This window comes from Protomyctophum bolini, assembly GCF_963924005.1.
Source record: "Protomyctophum bolini genome assembly, chromosome: 4".
Taxonomy (NCBI): domain Eukaryota; kingdom Metazoa; phylum Chordata; class Actinopteri; order Myctophiformes; family Myctophidae; genus Protomyctophum; species Protomyctophum bolini.
The window spans coordinates 32,952,963-32,972,721 of NC_137865.1; the positions used below are offsets into that span (position 1 = coordinate 32,952,963).

General features: G+C 39.6%; 1 protein-coding gene across 1 annotated transcript; it reads right to left on the minus strand.

Moving 5' to 3' along the window:
- Positions 1-2,028: 2,028 nt before the first annotated feature.
- Positions 2,029-11,007, minus strand: pnpla2 (patatin-like phospholipase domain containing 2). The gene is made up of 9 exons (XM_080761325.1): positions 10,572-11,007; positions 9,610-9,842; positions 8,000-8,065; positions 6,908-7,117; positions 6,674-6,734; positions 5,970-6,161; positions 5,193-5,325; positions 3,979-4,101; positions 2,029-3,428 (listed from the first exon to the last, which is right to left on the minus strand). Exons 1-9 carry the CDS (start codon positions 10,756-10,758, stop codon positions 3,185-3,187), a joined length of 1,449 nt encoding a protein of 482 aa, XP_080617451.1. The 5' UTR covers positions 10,759-11,007; the 3' UTR covers positions 2,029-3,184.
- Between the last annotated feature and the right edge of the window lie 8,752 nt (positions 11,008-19,759).

Consider the following 19,759-nt stretch of genomic DNA (forward strand, 5'->3'; position numbering starts at 1 on the left):
CACACACACACACACACACACACACACACACACACACACACACACACACACACACACACACACACACACACACACACACACACACACACACACACACACACACACACAGACAGACAGACAGACAGACAGACAGACAGACAGACAGACAGACAGACAGACAGACAGACAGACAGACAGACAGACAGACAGACAGACAGACAGACAGACACACACACACACACGGTTTCTAGAATATAGGTCACTGCTGCAGAGATATATGAAAGTGAATGGTGATTCGTGAATCAAAACAATGTATCAGCTAATAGAGCACACACACATGGTTCACAGGTATTGGATCTCTTGACAAAGACAAAATAATGCAGTGGGTATTGTTTGTATTCCACTATGGGATACCTCTCCAGTTTCTCCACTGTACAACTGCTTCAGGTTTCATGTGGATCCAACCCAGAGCTGTGCGATGTGTAGAAAACAACAGCACAGGTGTTCAATGTGAGGCTGAAGTTTTAATCCCCGCTAAAGCAACTATTTTTCTCTCTCTCTTTGTCAGTGTTTCATTGTTACTCATTCTTTCTCATCGTATCATCTCTATCTCCTTTGCGTTGCCTCTTGCGAGCGGCAGTCTGGCAACGCGAGACTAGTGAGTGAGTGATGCTCTACTTTCCTCTGCTCCATACACGAAGCCAGGCCTGGATAATATAGAAATATTAACTAACCAGGAGATACTTTACTCTGCAAAATAAGCTGTGACGGCCCATTCCTCTCCTGACCAGTGTATTTTACAGCTCTGCCCTTCCCATTTGAATCATTGACTGCATGTGTGTCAGGTCAAATCAACAGCAACAGACCATGCAAAGGACGTCACAAAGGACAGGGCCACACAGACTAACAACATAAGTTATGGCAAGCATGTCCCTCTATAACAAGATAGGCAAGGTCTTCTCAGGACACGTTGTACAGTAACTGTTTTGTTTTGATACATGGTGTTCTTCATCCACTGACTCTGATATTTATCATTGATTGCATTGCGCAAACATTGGCTGGACAGCGGGCCACATTTGCAAAACTCATGCCAATTGTTACGCAATTTATTATCTCTGTGGTCACGTAATCAGGATGTATCTGTCAGCTATCTCAGATTCCATTCTGACTGGCCTAGATTGGCTTCCAATGTTTGCAGGATTGATTGTCTTGTTTTTCACAAAATTGCCACAAATTATTAATGGCTATGACTGCCTTGCCTACCAAAGTTTGCAAGCTCTTGTTTGGCTTATGTTAAGTTCAATATAGTTGCCTCGTAGATTAATAAATAACTCATCATTGTAATGAAAATAATAATTTTGTGTATTGTCATGTGATGTGAGTTCAACTTCTAATACAAGTTTAATATAATAAGCAAATCTCTTAGAAGCAGGCAGCTACATTGTAATGTATAATTTCATTTAAAAGTTAGTAAGTAGAATGACATTAGAGCCTGTCTTAAAAGTATCCTGCTAGGAATAGACAAATAGACCAAATCATGACATCACCAGAACCAAAAATGTATTTCAGGATAGATAATGCCGGCAACATCTCATTGGAGATCTCAAGATGTAGAACACTTTCCTGAGGTCTTTATGTGTGTAATATGTGGTTTTAGATATTTTAGACTTTAGCAGTGAGCCCAGTGTCTCTGACGTCATCGACACTGGGCTCACTTCCAGGGTCCATGACATCAGAGACACTGAAACACCGTCAGAGACACCGGCGACCTTGAGTGCCCTGAAAGGCGCCTTATAATAAAATGTATTATTGTTATTATTATTACTGGGCTCACTGTTAAAATCTAAAATATCTAAAACCACATATTACACACATAAAGACCTCAGGAAAGTGCAAAAAGGGTGAAGTTTCCCTTTAATAGTATTTCTAGAGGAACAGGACACTAATATTGTTATTGACTATCATTTTATATCATTATTATATATGCTTTCACAAACTAGAATCATCAACATCAGCCAACATCAGAATCAGAATCTTGATTGACATAGCTAATGTTCGGAAACTTAATTTTATATTGTGTAAATATTCATAGACATTCTATCTGGAAATAACGCTCCACACTGACCACACATGTGGTCTATAGTAGGATGAGTATCCACTGTCCATAAGTATAAGGCTGCATGTTTCCTGTAATAATAACTACTGTAGGCCTTACAGTATACAGACCTTCCACACATGAACCAAAACAAGAAAATATAACATATGAACTGTACTGTATATGTTTCATAACACTGCATTGACACTTGCATTGACACTTTATGACCTCTGTCATCACAGAGGTTTACATTTATCCATCACTGTGTTTGTGTAATTGTGTGTGTGTGTGTGTGTGTGTGTGTGTGTGTGTGTGTGTGTGTGTGTGTGTGTGTGTGTGTGCGTGTGACCTGGATGCAACAGATACTTTCTGTTTGAACTACTACTGCGACTACACTTCATAATACACAAACACCAGTCTCACTGAAAGACAACAGTTCAAGTGTTCATTTGTGATATCCTCCAGTTCTTGAACATACTGTAGCTGTCTATGTATGTTTATATGTTTACAGCAATCTTGCGTAATATTTCCTCATACATACTGTAGTGGCAAAAAAGACACCATTTAAAATAAAGATGGCCTCCCACTGATTAACATAACACATTGACATTGACATTGTTTGTTATACTGCTTGATCTAGTTCAAAACAGTTAACAGTTAAGACAGCAATCGTAAAATAATGATTTGTTTGACTTTTGTAACAGCAAAAGTGATTATAATATAATGTATAGATGCTTCCAAAATCCAAATGGAGGTTAAAACATTACTAAACACTGTGCGCTCTTTAGAAGCCTCCTCAGTCTCCTCAGTCTCCGATGCATCTTAGAATCTTCATAGACATCTGCAGCAGCAGAGCATCATGGGACATCTGACGCTTAATTCATACTCCATCGCATGAAGCTGTCGTTTAACAGAAAAAAAATATCTACAAACTAACAACATTGTTAGTATGTAGAGCCGTTATTTTGGCAAGCGGCACCATGGTATTACAGAGTATAAATTAGACTCAGCTTAATCAATATAAAACATTCCCTTGGCAGGTAACGTGTTAAGAGCTGTCGAGTCCGCTGAGAGAGGAGTGGTTAGGCAGTGCGGGTGAGTGGTCTTGCCCTACAGGGAGAGGACAGATGGAGTGCTCGTGTCCGGTGTGGGGAGGCTGCTTTTGAAGGAGCCCTGCAGGTCCATGTTGATGGAGAAGACTTCGGGCAGCAGCTGTCTCTGATACTGGTCCAGGAGCATGAGCACGTGTAGGACGGAGAAACCAGCTCCTTCGTTCACCCAGGTGAGCAGGCCGGAAGAACCAACATGAGCTGGGAGAGACTGGTAGTGATGCAGCTCTAGTTGACAGGAAAACCTACAGGAAAACATTACAGGTATAATTATATTGTATTGAGCTTTAAGAATAATTCACAGTGTGAAGTGAGTGGTGCCAATGATGACGTAGGGTGATGATGTCAGGAATAATGAGGAATAGACACACATACATACGAAGACACTTGTGAATCGTGTCTTTTCTGACATCTCCTTCGATTTTGTTTTATTGTATTTTTGAGGGGCGCATACAGGTTTAATGTTTGTTTTTAGTTCAATGTTTATCATATTGTCCCTCATTACGTCATATTGTCTCTTTATTGTTAATGGCATTAATGTTTGTGTTGGCACCGTTTGTTTTACATCACCATTACATCACCTAATAACATGAGTTAGACTTTAATATATTAGTGCCCCTCACTACAGTAAATATAGTAGAGTAGTGTGTGTGTGTGTGTGTGTGTGTGTGTGTGTGTGTGTGTGTGTGTGTGTGTGTGTGTGTGTGTGTGTGTGTGTGTGTGTGTGTGTGTGTGTGTGTGTGTGTGTGTGTGTGTGTGTGCGTGCGTGAGTGTGTGAAGAAGACAGTCTCCCACCTGGCAGATACATGCTGAGAGATGCTTTTGGAGGCCTGACGTAGAACACCCTGCAGCATTTTGGCAATCTGCTCTCGAATCCAAACCACATCTTCCTTCACGTATGGCATCCACTCTAAAAGTCTAAAGACAAGACACGCCATTATGTGTTTCAACTGTTGCTGGTCTAATTGTTAGTCAACCTGTGGCTGAGAACACCTAAACTTCAATAACTTAGTAAAGATGAGTGTAAATTGTGATTCCTGTGCATAACTATGGGTGGCAGTAACAAACAAACAAACAAACAAACAAACAAATAAACAGGAAATATTGAATCTAGATTTCAAATTAATTATTTTTCCAGTATGGCCAGCGCATATTTCTTGCTCTTTTAAACTACCCCTAATCTAGCCTATATAATCAATCAGGACACTGAAATGTTCTCATATTTGGCCAAAATTCGAGACAGCAGTATCGAACTAGAAAAAGTGCCCCTCGGAGCAAATGTCAGGTTGTGGCCTCCTGGTGGCGCTATAATAGGCCAATGTGAAAAGGGTGCCATTTGTTTTTACAACTTTGATGGCAATTGGATGATCTGAGGCATTTTGTTCCAAAATTGTGTTTCGCAAAAATCCACCTATTGGTGGCACTATAACAGGCCAATGTGAAAAGGGTGGGATATATAATATTCCTCAGCCTAATAGGAAATTGCGTGAAAGATTTCACGTAAATTGCACGCTGCGTTCATGATTTGAGGCTTTTTGTTTAAAAGGGGGCAATCCTGCAAACTTTGAAAGCCAATGTTAGCCAATTATGATGGAATATGAAATATCAGACAGATCCGTCTTGAACACATGACTATAGAGATACTGTGTAACAATTTGCGGGATTTTTGGACAAAATCTGGAGGAGTAATATCCAAAAATGTGTTTTACAAAAGTCGGCCTCCTCATGGTGCTATAACAGGCCGTTCTGGAAAATGTGGGGCAGAGGTTCATCGTTGGCATCTAGGGAGTGTGTGTGCAAAGTTTGGCATCGACCATGGTTAACAGTGCCGGAGATTAGCTGTACACAGACGGACAGACGGACACACACACGGACGGAGTGCCTGATGGAGACAATAAAATGGGTGTCTCTGTCCCAGCACACGTGCCTCATGGAAACGGGAAGCTATCAAATATTAAACCCTTTTTTATAGTGTCTGGAATAGTGAGAGTAGAGTTGTGATGTCTTACCTGACAGTCAAGGACATGGCAGACTCCAGAGGCAGAGTATAGGGAAGCATCAAAGTAGAGGCCAACCTTACTGGAAGCAGGTTACTTAGAGAGCGGGTCAGGCTCCTCCTCTCCTTACACGCTTCCACCAGAGCTATGGAGGAAGTCAGAGTCAATACATCTGTGCACGAGACTAACTAAAAATAGTAATCTATTGTCTATGCAACAGTATTATATCTCTGCTGTCGGGCATAAACCAGCTAAATATTAACTTTTCAGTTAGGAATGAAGAACAATAATAATCCTGAAAGTTGGTTACTATACATTGTCAGATAATTGAATGTGTCCTTCCTTATATTATCATCACTTTACCCAAATACACCTCAAGTGGAGTTAGAAGGTTTTTGACCATTAAAGGGGAGATTCAATTTGTAAAAATCCACACACAGACATAAAGGGTGTTCAATAGCACTGATATATAGAATCAGGGTTGCTGCCCGACAGCAACGCGATGCGACGCGTTGTGGGCTTGCAGATCGGCTATTTTCACGTATTTTCATGTGTTTTCTAATTTATAGAATTTCTTTTCATTGCATTTAGTCATTCATTCAGGAAAATCATAGCTTTTTTTGGTAATGTTTTTGATGTTTTGAAATGATAATAATTAAAAACAAAATGTAGGAAACAACAAAATAAAGGGTCCCATAAAAATGGGTCCCGACCGACCCTGCTGTTAGTTTGGGAACCGGTGCTGTAGAGAAAGTACTGATTGTATTTGTGCATGCATGTGGGCACAACCTTTGTATAGCTGGGGTGGGAGGCGCCCCATGATGTGCTCCTCTGAGGACGCAGCAGACTGATGAGCCTCCACCTCTGCACCTGGCTGCTCCTCTTCCTCGCCTTCATTATCATCATCATCATCGTCCTCGTTTTCTTCCCCATTGGCCAGCAAGTGTCTGCTTCTGAGAGGCCCGTTGCAATTGAGCAATCCTGCAAACAAATAAAAATAAATAAACAATATTCAAATGTTCGTAAGTCAAGGATATGCTCATCTTTGATCAGTAGTCGACTGAATCTGTTCAAAGATTTATAATTAAGGTCTGTCTACAAAATGTAAGTTACCACACAGGGGCAGCACAACAATATTCCACAAAGTAAACACATAATTGTAACATGAAACAAAGTTCTAGTGAGTGCAGTCTATCTATGCAAACAGCATTAGTCATATTATGGATGCATTGTATCAAAATATATGTGAAATACATTTGTGAAAATCAATTTCCAGGTTCCTATCGTACATATTATTTATTTCTATTATTTAATAGTTATTTTTGTATATTTTTTGAAACAGGATTACAGTATGGTGGAATGAGAAAAAGGATATATTTATTTCTTGCAGTACAGTACAGAATTAAGCCTATATGAATGATATGGTTTCCACTAGAGATTAAAAGGCGTGCCAGCTTGATGCAGAATAATATCAAACGATATCTGGTACTTACCGTTCCTCTTTAAAAAGTGAAGAGCATCTTTATATCCCTGTTTACACATGGTTTTCAAAATCTGCACCCAAAACAAACAAACACAAATATACACCTGTCATTAGACAGACAGATCCATAGAGGTAACTCCAGTTCATCTAAGCCAGTTACAAGGCACCAATCAATTCATTCTGTGTGTTTCAACTCGCATGTGTGTGTGAATAGAGGTGAATAGGGTGTAAGTGACCAAATTACCATTGGATCTGGGGGGAAAAGCGCCCTGGAGACTCTGTAGAGGTTTGTGAGGGTGAACTGGATGCTGGTGTTGGTGAAGCGCAGTTCGTGTATGTTGGTCGAGGTGTCCCGGGGACAGATGTCGCTCTCTCCCGAAAATGGCGACACGGTGATGGTGTTTTTCAACTCGTACAGAGGCAGGTTATCTGAGATCCCTCCGTCTACGTATCGCTAAGTCAAAGACAAACAGTCATCATGAGCCAGTGTGTGAATCTCATTCGAAGCCTGTTGTGTTTCGTCTCATAGTTCTCTGCATTTTCTTTTCCATTTCTCTCTCTGCTGTGCTCCATAGAAAACTAGGATTAATTCCACTTAAATTAGTGGTTCATGTTTTAACTTTGGAATAATCTGGAGTGTTTGTAAGAAGCTTGCAATTCCTGTGATGTGTGCCAACTGATAAAATAGCAGTGACATGATGTCACTGACATCAGGTTGTTTGAAGAGAACAGAACAACCCTCAAGCCTGAGCCAACAGAGTCACATGTGGTACTAGCACTCTTGCTCTGAACACATCCTAGTGACAGGCCCCACGTAACAAACACACACCCACGCACGCATGCACGCACGCACGCACCACAACACAACACAACACATATTACAAAGACACTAGGGGGTACGGAGCGTCCGGTTGCAAAAGCTTGTATTGCTCAATGATAGTTCCTAGAAAAGTCCTAATGTCCTGTGAAATATCTAGGAATGATCTTTATGCTACAAAGAATTTGCAAAGCACTTTTGCCAAACACGTCATTCAGAACAAACACATTTTGTCAAAAGGGCGTCAGGATGTTTGTGGAAAAATAAAAAACAGCAAGAACACATCCCAATTCAAGTATAAGATCAAAGGTCAATCATTTTGTCCGATCAAATTCAAGAAAGAAAAGAAAGAAAGGGTGTGTTTGCCAGTTACACATTTGTTTATTTTTGTTACACCACTCAGTTCACACGGGTGTGATTTTAATGATTAACTAATTTCATATAAATGAAATAATGGCTGATAAAGGCTTTAAGGCGATGCCTTCACATGTGTAACAACACAATACTTGATCCACTTACCACACCTTGTAGCATAGGGGGAATGAAGCCACAGTACACAGGAATGTAGGCACTGCATATACATGCCTGTTAAAGACAAAATAAAAATATATGGTTAGAGGAGAATGTGTAGCTTGCTAGCCACATGAACCGTAGCGTCCCTATTCTGGGCATGTATTAATCACTGAATACAAGCTTACAACATGTAGCAATGAAGCTTTGTGAGCTAGACCTTTCAGAAAGGAGATTTGTTGTAGAGGGGGAAAAGGATAAAGTATAGATCCCTGGAGGACATCAGTCAACCATGTAGATTGGGTTTAAGTGATTACAAATAAAAAATAAATACATTTTGAACAAAATAACTGCTGTGTCTGTCATAAGTGTATTCACAGTTTGAGTTTTAATATTGATCATAGATCCAAGAACATTTTATAGCTGTTTTATAAATAATATTTGAAGGGGTCCCTCTAGTGAACTCCAACCCAGGGGACTAAAATGAGTTAATTTCTGGTAAATATGGAAGAATATGAAACATTTAACCGCATGATGTACCAGTTTTTTTATTTTATTTTATGATATTGCACTGATTTGCACATGGTGTCAATGACTGGAAAACTGCAGCAAGCATATTATACGGTAATGCAATAAAATAAACAATACATGGGCTGATCAAAAAGTTATCAACTTTGTCTATCACACGTGGCGCTGTGAAAGCTGTGCACGTCAGACCTGGTCATTAACCACTTTAACCCTGGTATCAATTTTCAATATTTTTCTGATGTTTTTAGATCTGGTTTTTGGGAATTTTGGGTGGAAAATAAAACAATTAGGAATGCACCGAATGGGAAATTCCTGGTCGAAACCGAATACTGAATATAGGAAACAGTTGCCCGAAAACCGAATACTCAATTATGATTAATATTGTATATTTGTTTTAGCAGTTTTTGTACCATTGCTCTCATACCTTTACCTATGTTGTAGACTAGAGCTATATGATAATGGCAAAAGACATGATTGCATTTTGATCGAATCATCTCAACAAAACAGTAGGTTACAAAAGGTAACTGCTCTAAAATCAACCGAACCGAATACCGAATATGAATTTTTTGACACTGTTTGGCCGAATAGTTTCAGTGGCCGTATATTCGATATTACAAAAATTTAAATTAAGCTGAAAGGAAAGAGATTATGACATACCAACCATCCATAATGTGAGTTGATTTAGATGCATACAACGAGTGTAGACAAGTAAGCATTTACCTGAGAATTTACTATATAGGTTTTACAGAATCCATAGGATCTGTGATGTGACACTGACATGTGTATTGTGTAGGCCAACTATAGTTCACACTCTGCAGACACTATCTTGGCAGATCTTCAGTGAGTCCTACCCTGCATAAACACTTAGGTTACATCTTGACATGGAAACATTACAGAGCTTCACAAAAGATCTTGAAGCTATGAATGAGCTTGGTCTGGCTTTAAGACTACTGCGGTACTGACGATCTCCACTCTATACTAAGTTCTTACACTCTTGGATTTATTAAATGGAAAGTTTGTGTGCCTTTACTCATGTAATGTTCAAACATTTTTGATTGACACTGTCACTATTCATACAGTACTACTCTCACCTGTACTACCTCCTCCTTGCTGTTGAACTGGGACACGAGGACATTCTCTCCATCTGTCACACGGGTGAGAGAGATTCCTAGCCGGCCTGTGGCCCGAAGGTGGGCATCATCCGGTAGCGTACGATGCAGCATAACACGCATTATCTTGACCAGGTTGAATGCTGGATGCAGAGGCCCAAGAAACCGTTTCCTGGCCTCTTTAGCAACATCGATGATGTTTGCCCCAGCCTCTCCTGTAAATGACATATGAAATGGAATAGAACAGAATACAGGGCCAACAATGTAAAATGTATTGGTAAAGATAAAGGATCAGAAAACATGCATAAGATATAACATCGGATAATACTTTGTGGCTCTAAAAAATGCATATGGGATAGACTATTTATTTTGTATTTTGTTTTACAATTTGCTTTTCTTGAGCCACATGCAGTCTATCTCAGATTTGTGGAGTTTTCAGTAGGCTACAGCGGCAGCCTATAGTCATTAAGACATGTGAATCCCTTGACTCCTTCAAAACTGCTCTCAAAGGGCACCTACGGAAATTGGCCCCGTAAAATCTGAATCCCCCCCCTTTTCCCCTCACTGTATAGACTATGTTTCTTTTCCATTTTTGCTTCCTTTATGATGAATTCCTGTTATGTTCTTTGACTATATAGAAGTGTCTATTTGTACGTCTCTAAATGTTTTGATGAATTGAACATGGTGGGCCCTCTTGTAAACAAGTGTAATGCTTAATTGGGTCGTCCACTCACAGTTAACAGTCTTTGTATTGAGTTTGTGCTTGAAATGTACTGTAATTCTGCAAACTGTTAATAAATATTTAAATCAATCAATCAATCGATATTTACAATAGGCTATTCGACAATGGCCCAGCAAAACATAAGAGCTCCATCAGCAGTGCTCATGCAGCTCGTTCACTTTCACAGTAGGCCTAATACAGAAAGACAATAGATTGTACCTACCAAGACATGTTCCAGTGACCAGAGCAGTGGCTGTAAGAGCCCCGGCAGATGCCCCATATATGTGGCGAGCATTTTCTACCAAGAAAGGAGCCTCCTCCAGCAGACAGCTCGCTACTCCTATGTGGTAGATACCCAAGAAGCCGCAGCCTGCGAAAGAAATGTTCCATGGCGTATCTAGAGGAAACATCTCACCGGTGTGAGATTACGAAGTTCGCGCATATATATATAATATTAATTGAATCAATACAAAAAATTACACTATTCTGTTATTTGTCTGCGCCCATGCTGTTTCTCCTTGTCATTCATCCGATGTCCCACTTGTCTTTAGCTAGCTATTATGTCACTTTGGATGACTGGCTCCAAGAGATCAATTTCTCTAACTTTCACAACATTAGCAACCCATGCAGTAAACAAGTTAAAACAACTAGTAGGCTAACACACGTCAGACGCGACTGGCGAGTCTGCTTTAGTCTGTTGACATTTCTCCCACGCTCGGTATGTTTACCAATTTGGGGAGGATTCAGAACGACGTGACCAATCACTATCAATGTAATCCACGTCGCTCAAGCAGCCTCCCTGCATGTCCAGACTCGAGTCATTTTAATCTCATTGGCTGTGCCTGCCCGTAGCATCCCCATGTGTTCAATTCCCACTGGCACTGCACTGACAGCTTGTTTGTTTGGGCCCCGTCTTTATTTATCTAGTAGCCAAGACTACAACATTATTTTACAGTCCCCATCAGAATGAAAGTAAGTTGACGTTTACAATACAAACTAGAAAAAGTGCCCTTCGGGGCACAGGTCTCCACCAGGAGGATAGGAGTGTGTGTGATGTTTGGCAAAATGTTTTATATAAACATGTTTTTTTGTTTGTTTGTTTCTTGCAACAATTTTCTTCATTTTGTTGAGGAAATGCAGAGTCAGATCAGTGATCATTCATAGCATCTCTGAGGATAGAATTCTGGATGAGCAGGACATGTGCAGCATTGTGTACAAAACTACTCCTGAAAACTTTGGAAGGCAATCTTAGCTAATCAGTGTAGAATCTGAATCCAACAGGCTCGTCTTGATCACATGACTACAGAGATCATGTGTACCGATCTTATAGAGTGATTTGCGTGAGATTTGGATGAAATCTGTGACTAACATAAACAATGTGTTTTGCAGAAATCGGCCTCATGGTGGCGCTATAACCGGCAGATGTGGAGGGATGCAGGGAAAATGTTTTTCCATGGCCTCTAGGGAGTGCATACAAATTGTCAATGCAGTTATAGGTAAAAACAGGAATTGGCCTGTTATAGCGCCACCGTGAGGCTGATTTGGGAAAACATTGTGGCATGTCGGCCTATTGAAAATGTGCGTGCATAATTTCATGGAATTGGACACTGTGTTTGTGATTTGTGGCATTTTGTTCGAAACGGACCAATCATGTGAGCTTTGGAAGCCAATCTTAGCCAATCAGGATGGAAGATGGGAAATTGTGCAGATCTGTGTTGATCACATGACTATGGAGATGGAGATAGTGTATACCGAATTGTGTGATGTATGGATAAAATGTGTACGAGTTATCTACAGAAATGTGTTTTGCCTAAATCGGCCTCATGGTGGCGCTATAACAGGCCGTTGAGGAATATTTGGGGCAGAGGTTTGTCGTTGGCATCCAGGGAGTGTGTGTGCACAGTTTGGCATGGATCGGGCCAACGCTGCCGGAGATTAGCTGATAACGGACGGACGGAAGGACACACACACGGACGGAGTGCAAAACATACTCTCTCCCCATGCCTTCGGGCCTGGTGGAGACAACAATATAGCTTTTGTTTTCTGGTCTGGATTTCTATCTGATATAGGCTACATGTACGTATGATGTATTATGTATCACGATTCACATCAATATTTTCAAAACAGAGAGAGAGAGAGATAGAGAGAGATTTAGGTGATGTTGTCTTCTCTCACCGTCTGCACCAATACATCAAAGAAAACACATATCGGTGTATAGGCCTTAATAGGCTACCGGTACTTTAATTATTATCTTTGGAACTTTGTTCAGTGAACAAAAGAAAGTTGGGTCATATGAGTATAGTCAATAAAGTATGAACATGTTTACAACAGTGGTTACAAAATAGGCCTACTGCTATGCCAACTGTATTTCGCAAGAAATAAAATTACAAATCCCTTAGAATAAAAAAATAAAATAATTTCCACAACAGTTCAGCAAGTAGCTAGGCTACACTACATTATGATGCAGAGTGTTTACAAGTCTCTTGTGAATTCTTCTGGGACATTATCTGTAAAAGTTGTTCGTGGAATTGACAGTCTATATCCTGCCCTATTGTGAACCCTGTTAAGCGACCACATTGCCCTAGGTTGCTAGGTTTGACGCACAAAGCAAATAGGTTATAATTTACAGTTTAGATAAACAACATCTAGATAAACAACAACTTCAAAGTTGTATTGACTGAAATGAGGACACAGCTAAATCTAATGTTTTCCTGTGCACAAGGAATCAATTTAGTGAACATTTTCTTATCTAACATAGTTTTGTCCTGCTGCCCCAAAGTCTGTGTGGAGAGGATGAGTCAGAGGGGGGGAAAAGAGATGTGCATGGTTTAGTGATGAGATCATGGGGTATTTTCTGGGGAGAGTTGTTTGTGTTCCCACATAACTGCCAAGTTTAATAAAAGCATAATATGAAATCTTCACCACTAAAAAATGTGTGTTGATACATTAAAAATAACGTAATTGTGTTATAGCCACAACAGGTTAAAATATTAAAGAATCGATTCATAATAATACTTTATTAGACCAAAAAAAGCACGGCTACAGTCATACATTTGATAACAAAAAGTCCTGAGGACTTGTTTCTATCTATTCAATTCATATAACAATACAATATGATCAAGGGGGGATGCCTAGGCAGTGAAAGCCATCACCTTTCTTTGGGAGAAGTGAGATTTACCTCCCCCTTTGGCCTTTTTTGAAGGAAGCCAGAGATATTTAAGGGATGGTGTCACCATGTCAGGGGACTCCAAACTTTGGTGGCAGTGTAGTGTTGTAGAAAGACAATTTACCCATGTTTGTTCTAAAGATGGGAGTTACCAAATTGTTGTTGTCGCTCCCTCTAGTATTGTGGGTGTCACTCATTTTTGTGAGGTATTTAGTCATAATGAGGGTATTGAGGTCATTGAAGGCATTGAGGGCAAAGCCCCATTGACTATTTTGAAAGCCAATTCCCATTTGTATTACTTAACCCTGGCTACTCTGAGCCATGCTAGGCTAGCAAAATGTTGATAGGTTGGTTTTAGTACACAATTACCAGGATATTGTGTGAATTGGCTCATCTCTCGCTCCCTTCCTCTCCATGTCCATGGGTTATTGCATGATAATAACCCAGAGAGAGAGATGTTGCGCTCGCAGATCAAGTCCTCGTCTGACATGACACAAAACAACACTGCCTAACAACATTTATTGGCTAATTCAGTTTTTTACTAATCTGTGTCCACTAATCATATCATAACTCTGCTTATTCAGTTTTGTATGTGTTTAGTAAAGTGCCTTGTAACCTTGTTAAAATAAGTGCTATAGGGCCATAGGCTACAGATAAAGTGAATTATTATGTTATTGTTATTATAATATACATATCTTGGACACCGTTTAATGTGGTTATTTAACTACAAAACTAGAGGTAGCCAGGGTTTTGATTGATTGATTGAAAATTCTAATTCCCAGTATTGCTGTGGTGCTGAAGATAGCGGTGATGCTCCACATGCTGTACGTAGTGATGCTCCACATCACCACAGGAGGGATTTCTCAACTGGGCTCCAGCCCAGTTGAGACATTGTTGGGTGGGGACTGGTGGGAGAACCAATCACCAGCATCTATCTGTCAACCGTTGTGAGTCAAAGAGGTCGCCCTGGCGTATGTGCTGCAGAGTAGACAAACCACAATCAATTGTCTTCCCTCTCTCTGCTCTTTATTGAGTGTTGGCCCTGAAACTGGGAGGTCGAGGTTGGATCCCCGGCCGGGTCATACCAAAGCTGGTATGTGTGATCCATGCCTTTCACAAAGTATGAGAACTAAAACTTCATTCGTTCTGGTGAGTGATTTGATTCAATTTTCAATGGTTCTCAAACATTACAATGTCATGATTGTTATTTTTATTTCTGATCATAAGATACTTCTGTGATTTATTGACTTGTATGAATAATGTGAGTAAGCAGTTATTCTGATAGTTAATGTGAATACATGGAGAGTAATCCTCATTTTGGCCTGTTTTAGGCTGTCTCTTTTAAGAGTGGATTTCAACTGTTGCAAGTCTGATCTACAATGGTGGTGAAAGAGTTCAGCAGTTGTGGCGATCTGAGTCGATCTGAAAGAACTGTTGCTTTGATCTGGATAACTGGTAGGACTGATTATTGAAAGACAACTGAAGGGATAGGTAGTTTCATGGACATTTCATTCTTTCTACTGGACTGAGACAACTAACTAAAGGAAAGAAAAGATGTCACACTGTTTATTGTTTTGAAAATCTCATGTTGTTGACTGAACTGATATTTGAGCATTAAGCTATCATTTCATTTAAAAGGTCAAAGGGTATTTTTGATACAAGTGAATACTATTTTTGTTTTGTTGTAAAGACATTTTGATACAAATGTTAAATCATATTTTTGGAGAAAAAAAAGGTTAAAAGGAAGGGTAACATATTTTGCACATCTGTGTACTTTTGAGACTTAATTAAAGGGTTAATTTACTAAAAGGTTCAAACCTTTTCATTTCATGTGTTGGGATTACAATTCATTCAATTAATACTCCTCACTCACTTTTGATTTAAATCAAAAGGGCATGTGAGCTCAAACCCACAATTCAACATTTTGGTTTTAAGATGTTGATATTCATTTTGTATTCATCCTTAGGACCCCAAATCAAATAATTTGAGCCCCCAGTATTCTGTTTATTAGGATGTTAATATTAGGACGTATAGGGCCTCAGTCCTACTCTTCCTCCCAGCCAACACTCCCCACTGACAGGTAGTTACCCTCCCTTTTGATTTAAATCAAAAGGGCATGTGAGCTGAAACCCACAATTCAACATTTTGGTTTTAAGATGTTGATATTCATTTTGTATTCATCCTTAGGACCCCAAATCACACCTTGGAAAGCATGAGTGTCTATTTCAAACAAAGTGTAACGTATAGGGCCTTAGTCCTACTCCTCCTCCCAGCCAACACTCCCCACTCAAGTTTTAAAAACTAAATATTTCATAGGAATTAAGGATTAAAAAGTGTTTCATGAATAGCTTCAGGTTTTAAAGCATTGCTGTAAAAAACAAGGACAAACCTAGACTTTCTCAAGATAAATTAAAACCAACAGTTCAATAACCTAATCTTAGGATAAATAGTAGTACCAATATAAAATAGATAGAAACAAGTTCAAGACTGACCACTAGTCTATTAGGTGGTGTTTTGTTTGCATTACTGTACACGCTGGAAACAGCAGCTTGTTCACTGTCAAACTCAAATTCATCTTTTATTTCATTTTTGTCCAACTTTTAATATATTTCAACTCTCTTTAAACATATCCGTTGGTCTTTGAGTCTTATTTACTTGTGTTGCTCACTCTGTAATATTCCAGTACTCATCCCTCTTTAAACAGAACCTATAATCTCTGATGTACTGGCCCAAATGAGTGCTGATTTAATAGCAGTAATACATATCTGTACCGGCCAGTGTTTACCAATATAGTTAGGCCTGAGCCCGGGTTACAGAACTTGTAACGGGTTACAGAACCAAAAGAACTGTTGTTTTTCTTCTTTGTAATTATTTGTTTGGTCCAAAATATTGTGTTTGTTGTCATGATTTGTCACGACTCAAGTAATAGAGAGAAATGTGTTTTGCAAGAATGGGCCTCATTCAGGCAGAAAAATGCAGGGCAAAGTTTTTTCCTTGGTCTCTAGGGAGTGTGCATGCAAAGTTGTACACAGATCGGTGCAGTTATAGTAAAAACAGGAATTGGCCTGTTATAGCGCTACCATGAGGCTGATTTGAAAATGTTTAAGTGCCATTTTTTCCTCTGCCTAGTGGGAATGTGCATGTGAAATTGCATGGAAACTGCACGCTGTGTTTATGATTTGAGGCATTTGGTTCAAAATGGACAAATCCTGCAAACTGGATGGCAATCTTAGCCAATGAGGATGGAATAAGGGCAAGCGGACATGTCCGTATTGATCACATGACTATGGATATGATCTATACGGAATTGCATGATGGATATGGATAAAATGTGTACAAGTAATATAAAGTTTGCTGAAATCAGTGGTGCAAAATGGTGGTGCTATAACAGGCCGTTGTGGCATCCAGGGAGTGTGTGTGCACAGTTTGGCATAGACCGGGCCAACTGTGGTGGAGATTAGCTGTACGCAGACGGACGGATGGACGGACACTCACGCGGACACACACACACACACACACACACACACACACACACACACACAAAACATGCTCTCACCATGCCTTCGGCTGGTGGAGACAAGAAAAACAAGAATGCAATATTGTGAATAAAATGTTGAGTTGTAGTTATCAAATGAATACTTATTTTGAACATTTCGTGACTTGCATTGTTTGAATACGTAATCGGTAACCAGTAACTATCTTTATGGTGAGACACAACTTACTCTATGTAAGCTTTCATGTGGTTTTAATTCAAAGATATTTTCGGATTGTAGATTTGTAGTAGAGAAAGGGTTGGACATTGATCCCAACACCTGTATTTCATCTCCATGCACAGAGACCATCTCCCACCTGCATCGTCAAGACACCTGGACCATGCCAATGATGCAGGTTGACTGCCAAGCACCTTGATGTACAATGTGCATCAAGTACTCAAGTAGCCTACATTCTTACATTTCAAATATATTATGAATTAACAGCTTATGCCCTTTTTTCAATCTTAGTGAAAATATCTGCAAACTCACAACACGTTGGACGCTTTTGATTGGCTATTTTAACTATTTCTGAAGTGTATTTCTTTTTTTTTGTTCTGTTTCTTTACGTGTGTTTGGGGGGATTTATTTATATAAATGCAGCCGAGCCATGCATTGGTATTGAAAATAGATTAATTTGTACTTTTGAATCTGAGTATTTACTTCAGATATTTCAGTTAATGTTTTATCAGACACCATACGAGATGGGTCTAAGACAACCGGTCATCCTTTTCTTTGAGTGGTATTATTTTACAGTAATGCTTTGATATTTTGTTTTAAATAAACAGTATATTCATGTTATTTTGTACAGAAAGTATGCTTTCGTGATATTTTCACATATTATCACATTCAGCGTTATTATATAAACAGCTCTGTAAATAAGTGTTATGTTGTACATTTACTATGGTTTAATAGTTAAGTGTGTTATAGCATGTAATAAATAATGCATATATATGATAGTCATGTAGCGTGAAATGCAAAACTCTTCATAACTGAAGATTGGAAATATCAGGTGTAGAAAAATGTTTGTCTGAGATTTAGAAAAGTTTCACTTGAGCCTTGATGTTTGACTGCTGACTAAACAACTTAACCGTACTGTCTCTATGCAGGCCTGGGTATGGGAGTGATATAAGACTATACATGTTACACATGAACAAGTTAATGTGGGGTTTAATTTGAAGATGTGAATGTCAGGATGATGTCTGTCGGCTGACTGACAAGTGACAACCATACTCCCCGACACCCGAAGAACTGAAGTATGTTAAATTATTGAAGGAAACACGATGGCACAACACATTTCACTTATTTGTCATTTTGATAGATGAAATCAAATGAAGACATAGATTTTGATTTTGTATTGACTGTCAAGCAAAGACAGCTTGTGGAAGAAAATGCATGGTTTAACCAATATTGCCGCCTGGTGGTCAAAATGAGAATCTAAACTTGTGCTTCATAGGTTTCCAAAGATGATAAGATACAATTGCAATACATGATCTGTCATACATTATTACATAAATACATGAATTACATAAATATAAATCACACATAGGCCTACTGCTATTGTATATAGCACTGATGCCCCATTGCATACCTATGTGAAAATATACAATACAAACATACAATACTAGCCTATGTGAAAAACACTATTGAAATGAGTGAAAACATTGTATTCCAACTGCTCCTAGTGATGATAGATAGGATACAGTATTTGTTTTAAGAGTAGAACTCATGTTAAGTAATGTCTGTTTATTTGTGTCTTGTAACAACAATAAACAATAAAAATATAATAATAATTCAATCACCTATATGTTATAAGAGTTGAATCCATACTTAATTGGAGACACCGTGACATCACCACCAACCCCTTCATTCACTTCTAACTGAAATTTGCCCTGGAGCTATGCTATGTTAATATGAAACAGAAATACTGTAAATGGGCTGGACGTGAAGGGGTTCCAGGTGGTCCCCAGCTAAATGATGGGGAGTTGCTAACAACCAGTAACCACCAGGCCTATATAGATCTTTAACTCTTGAGAGCGACCCTTATGGTTTTCACACCCTAAAGCAGTGGTTCCCAAAGTGGGGTCCGGGGACCCCCAGGGGTACCTGAGGGAGTTCCAGGGGGGACCCATCTATTTTGTTCATGTTCATAAAGTGCTAAAGTGTTTAAAGCAGTGATTCCCAAACTTTTTCATGTCAAGGACCCCCAAATTGACACTACTTAGCCCGTGGACCCCCATTTGAAAAGATATGCCAGGGACCCCCAAAGCTAAAGTGTTTAAAGCAGTGGTTCCCAAACTTACATTTAGACGTCTACATTTAGACGTCTACATTTAGACAGTGTCCCCCTGAGTGCCTTCCCAGTGCCTCCCCAGTGCCTCCCCAGTGTCTCCCCAGTGCCTCCCCAGTGCCTCCCCAGTGTGCCCCCCCGAGTGCCTTCCCAGTGCCTCCCCAGTGTGCCCCTGAGTGCCTCCCCAGTGTCTCCCCAGTGCCTCCTCAGTGCCTGCCCAGTGTCCCCCAGTGTCCCCCCAGTGTCTCCAATAGCAATACAAGAGCAATAATACAAATTAATCTTAATGTATTCATCTTATTAATTAATTAATCAAATTAATTAATTAATCAAAATTGCGGCCTGTGCCCAGCACCATGCCAAAGCTTTTTCCTGCAGGAAACACTGCTTGTGGTTGGAAATATATTGTTATCCGTGTTGCGAGG

What these genes read in the sequence shown, in the direction of transcription:
- pnpla2 (XM_080761325.1), bottom strand. Translation starts at nt 10,758, where the DNA reads ATGTTTCCTCTAGATACGCCATGGAACATTTCTTTCGCAGGCTGCGGC. An exon ending in CCCCTATGCTACAAGGTGTG is followed by an intron (nt 7,118 to 7,999) that starts GTAAGTGGATCA and finishes TCTTTGACTTAG; the next exon opens with CGATACGTAGACGGAGGGAT. An exon ending in TCTCAGCATGTATCTGCCAG is followed by an intron (nt 3,429 to 3,978) that starts GTGGGAGACTGT and finishes GTTTTCCTGTAG; the next exon opens with GTTTTCCTGTCAACTAGAGC.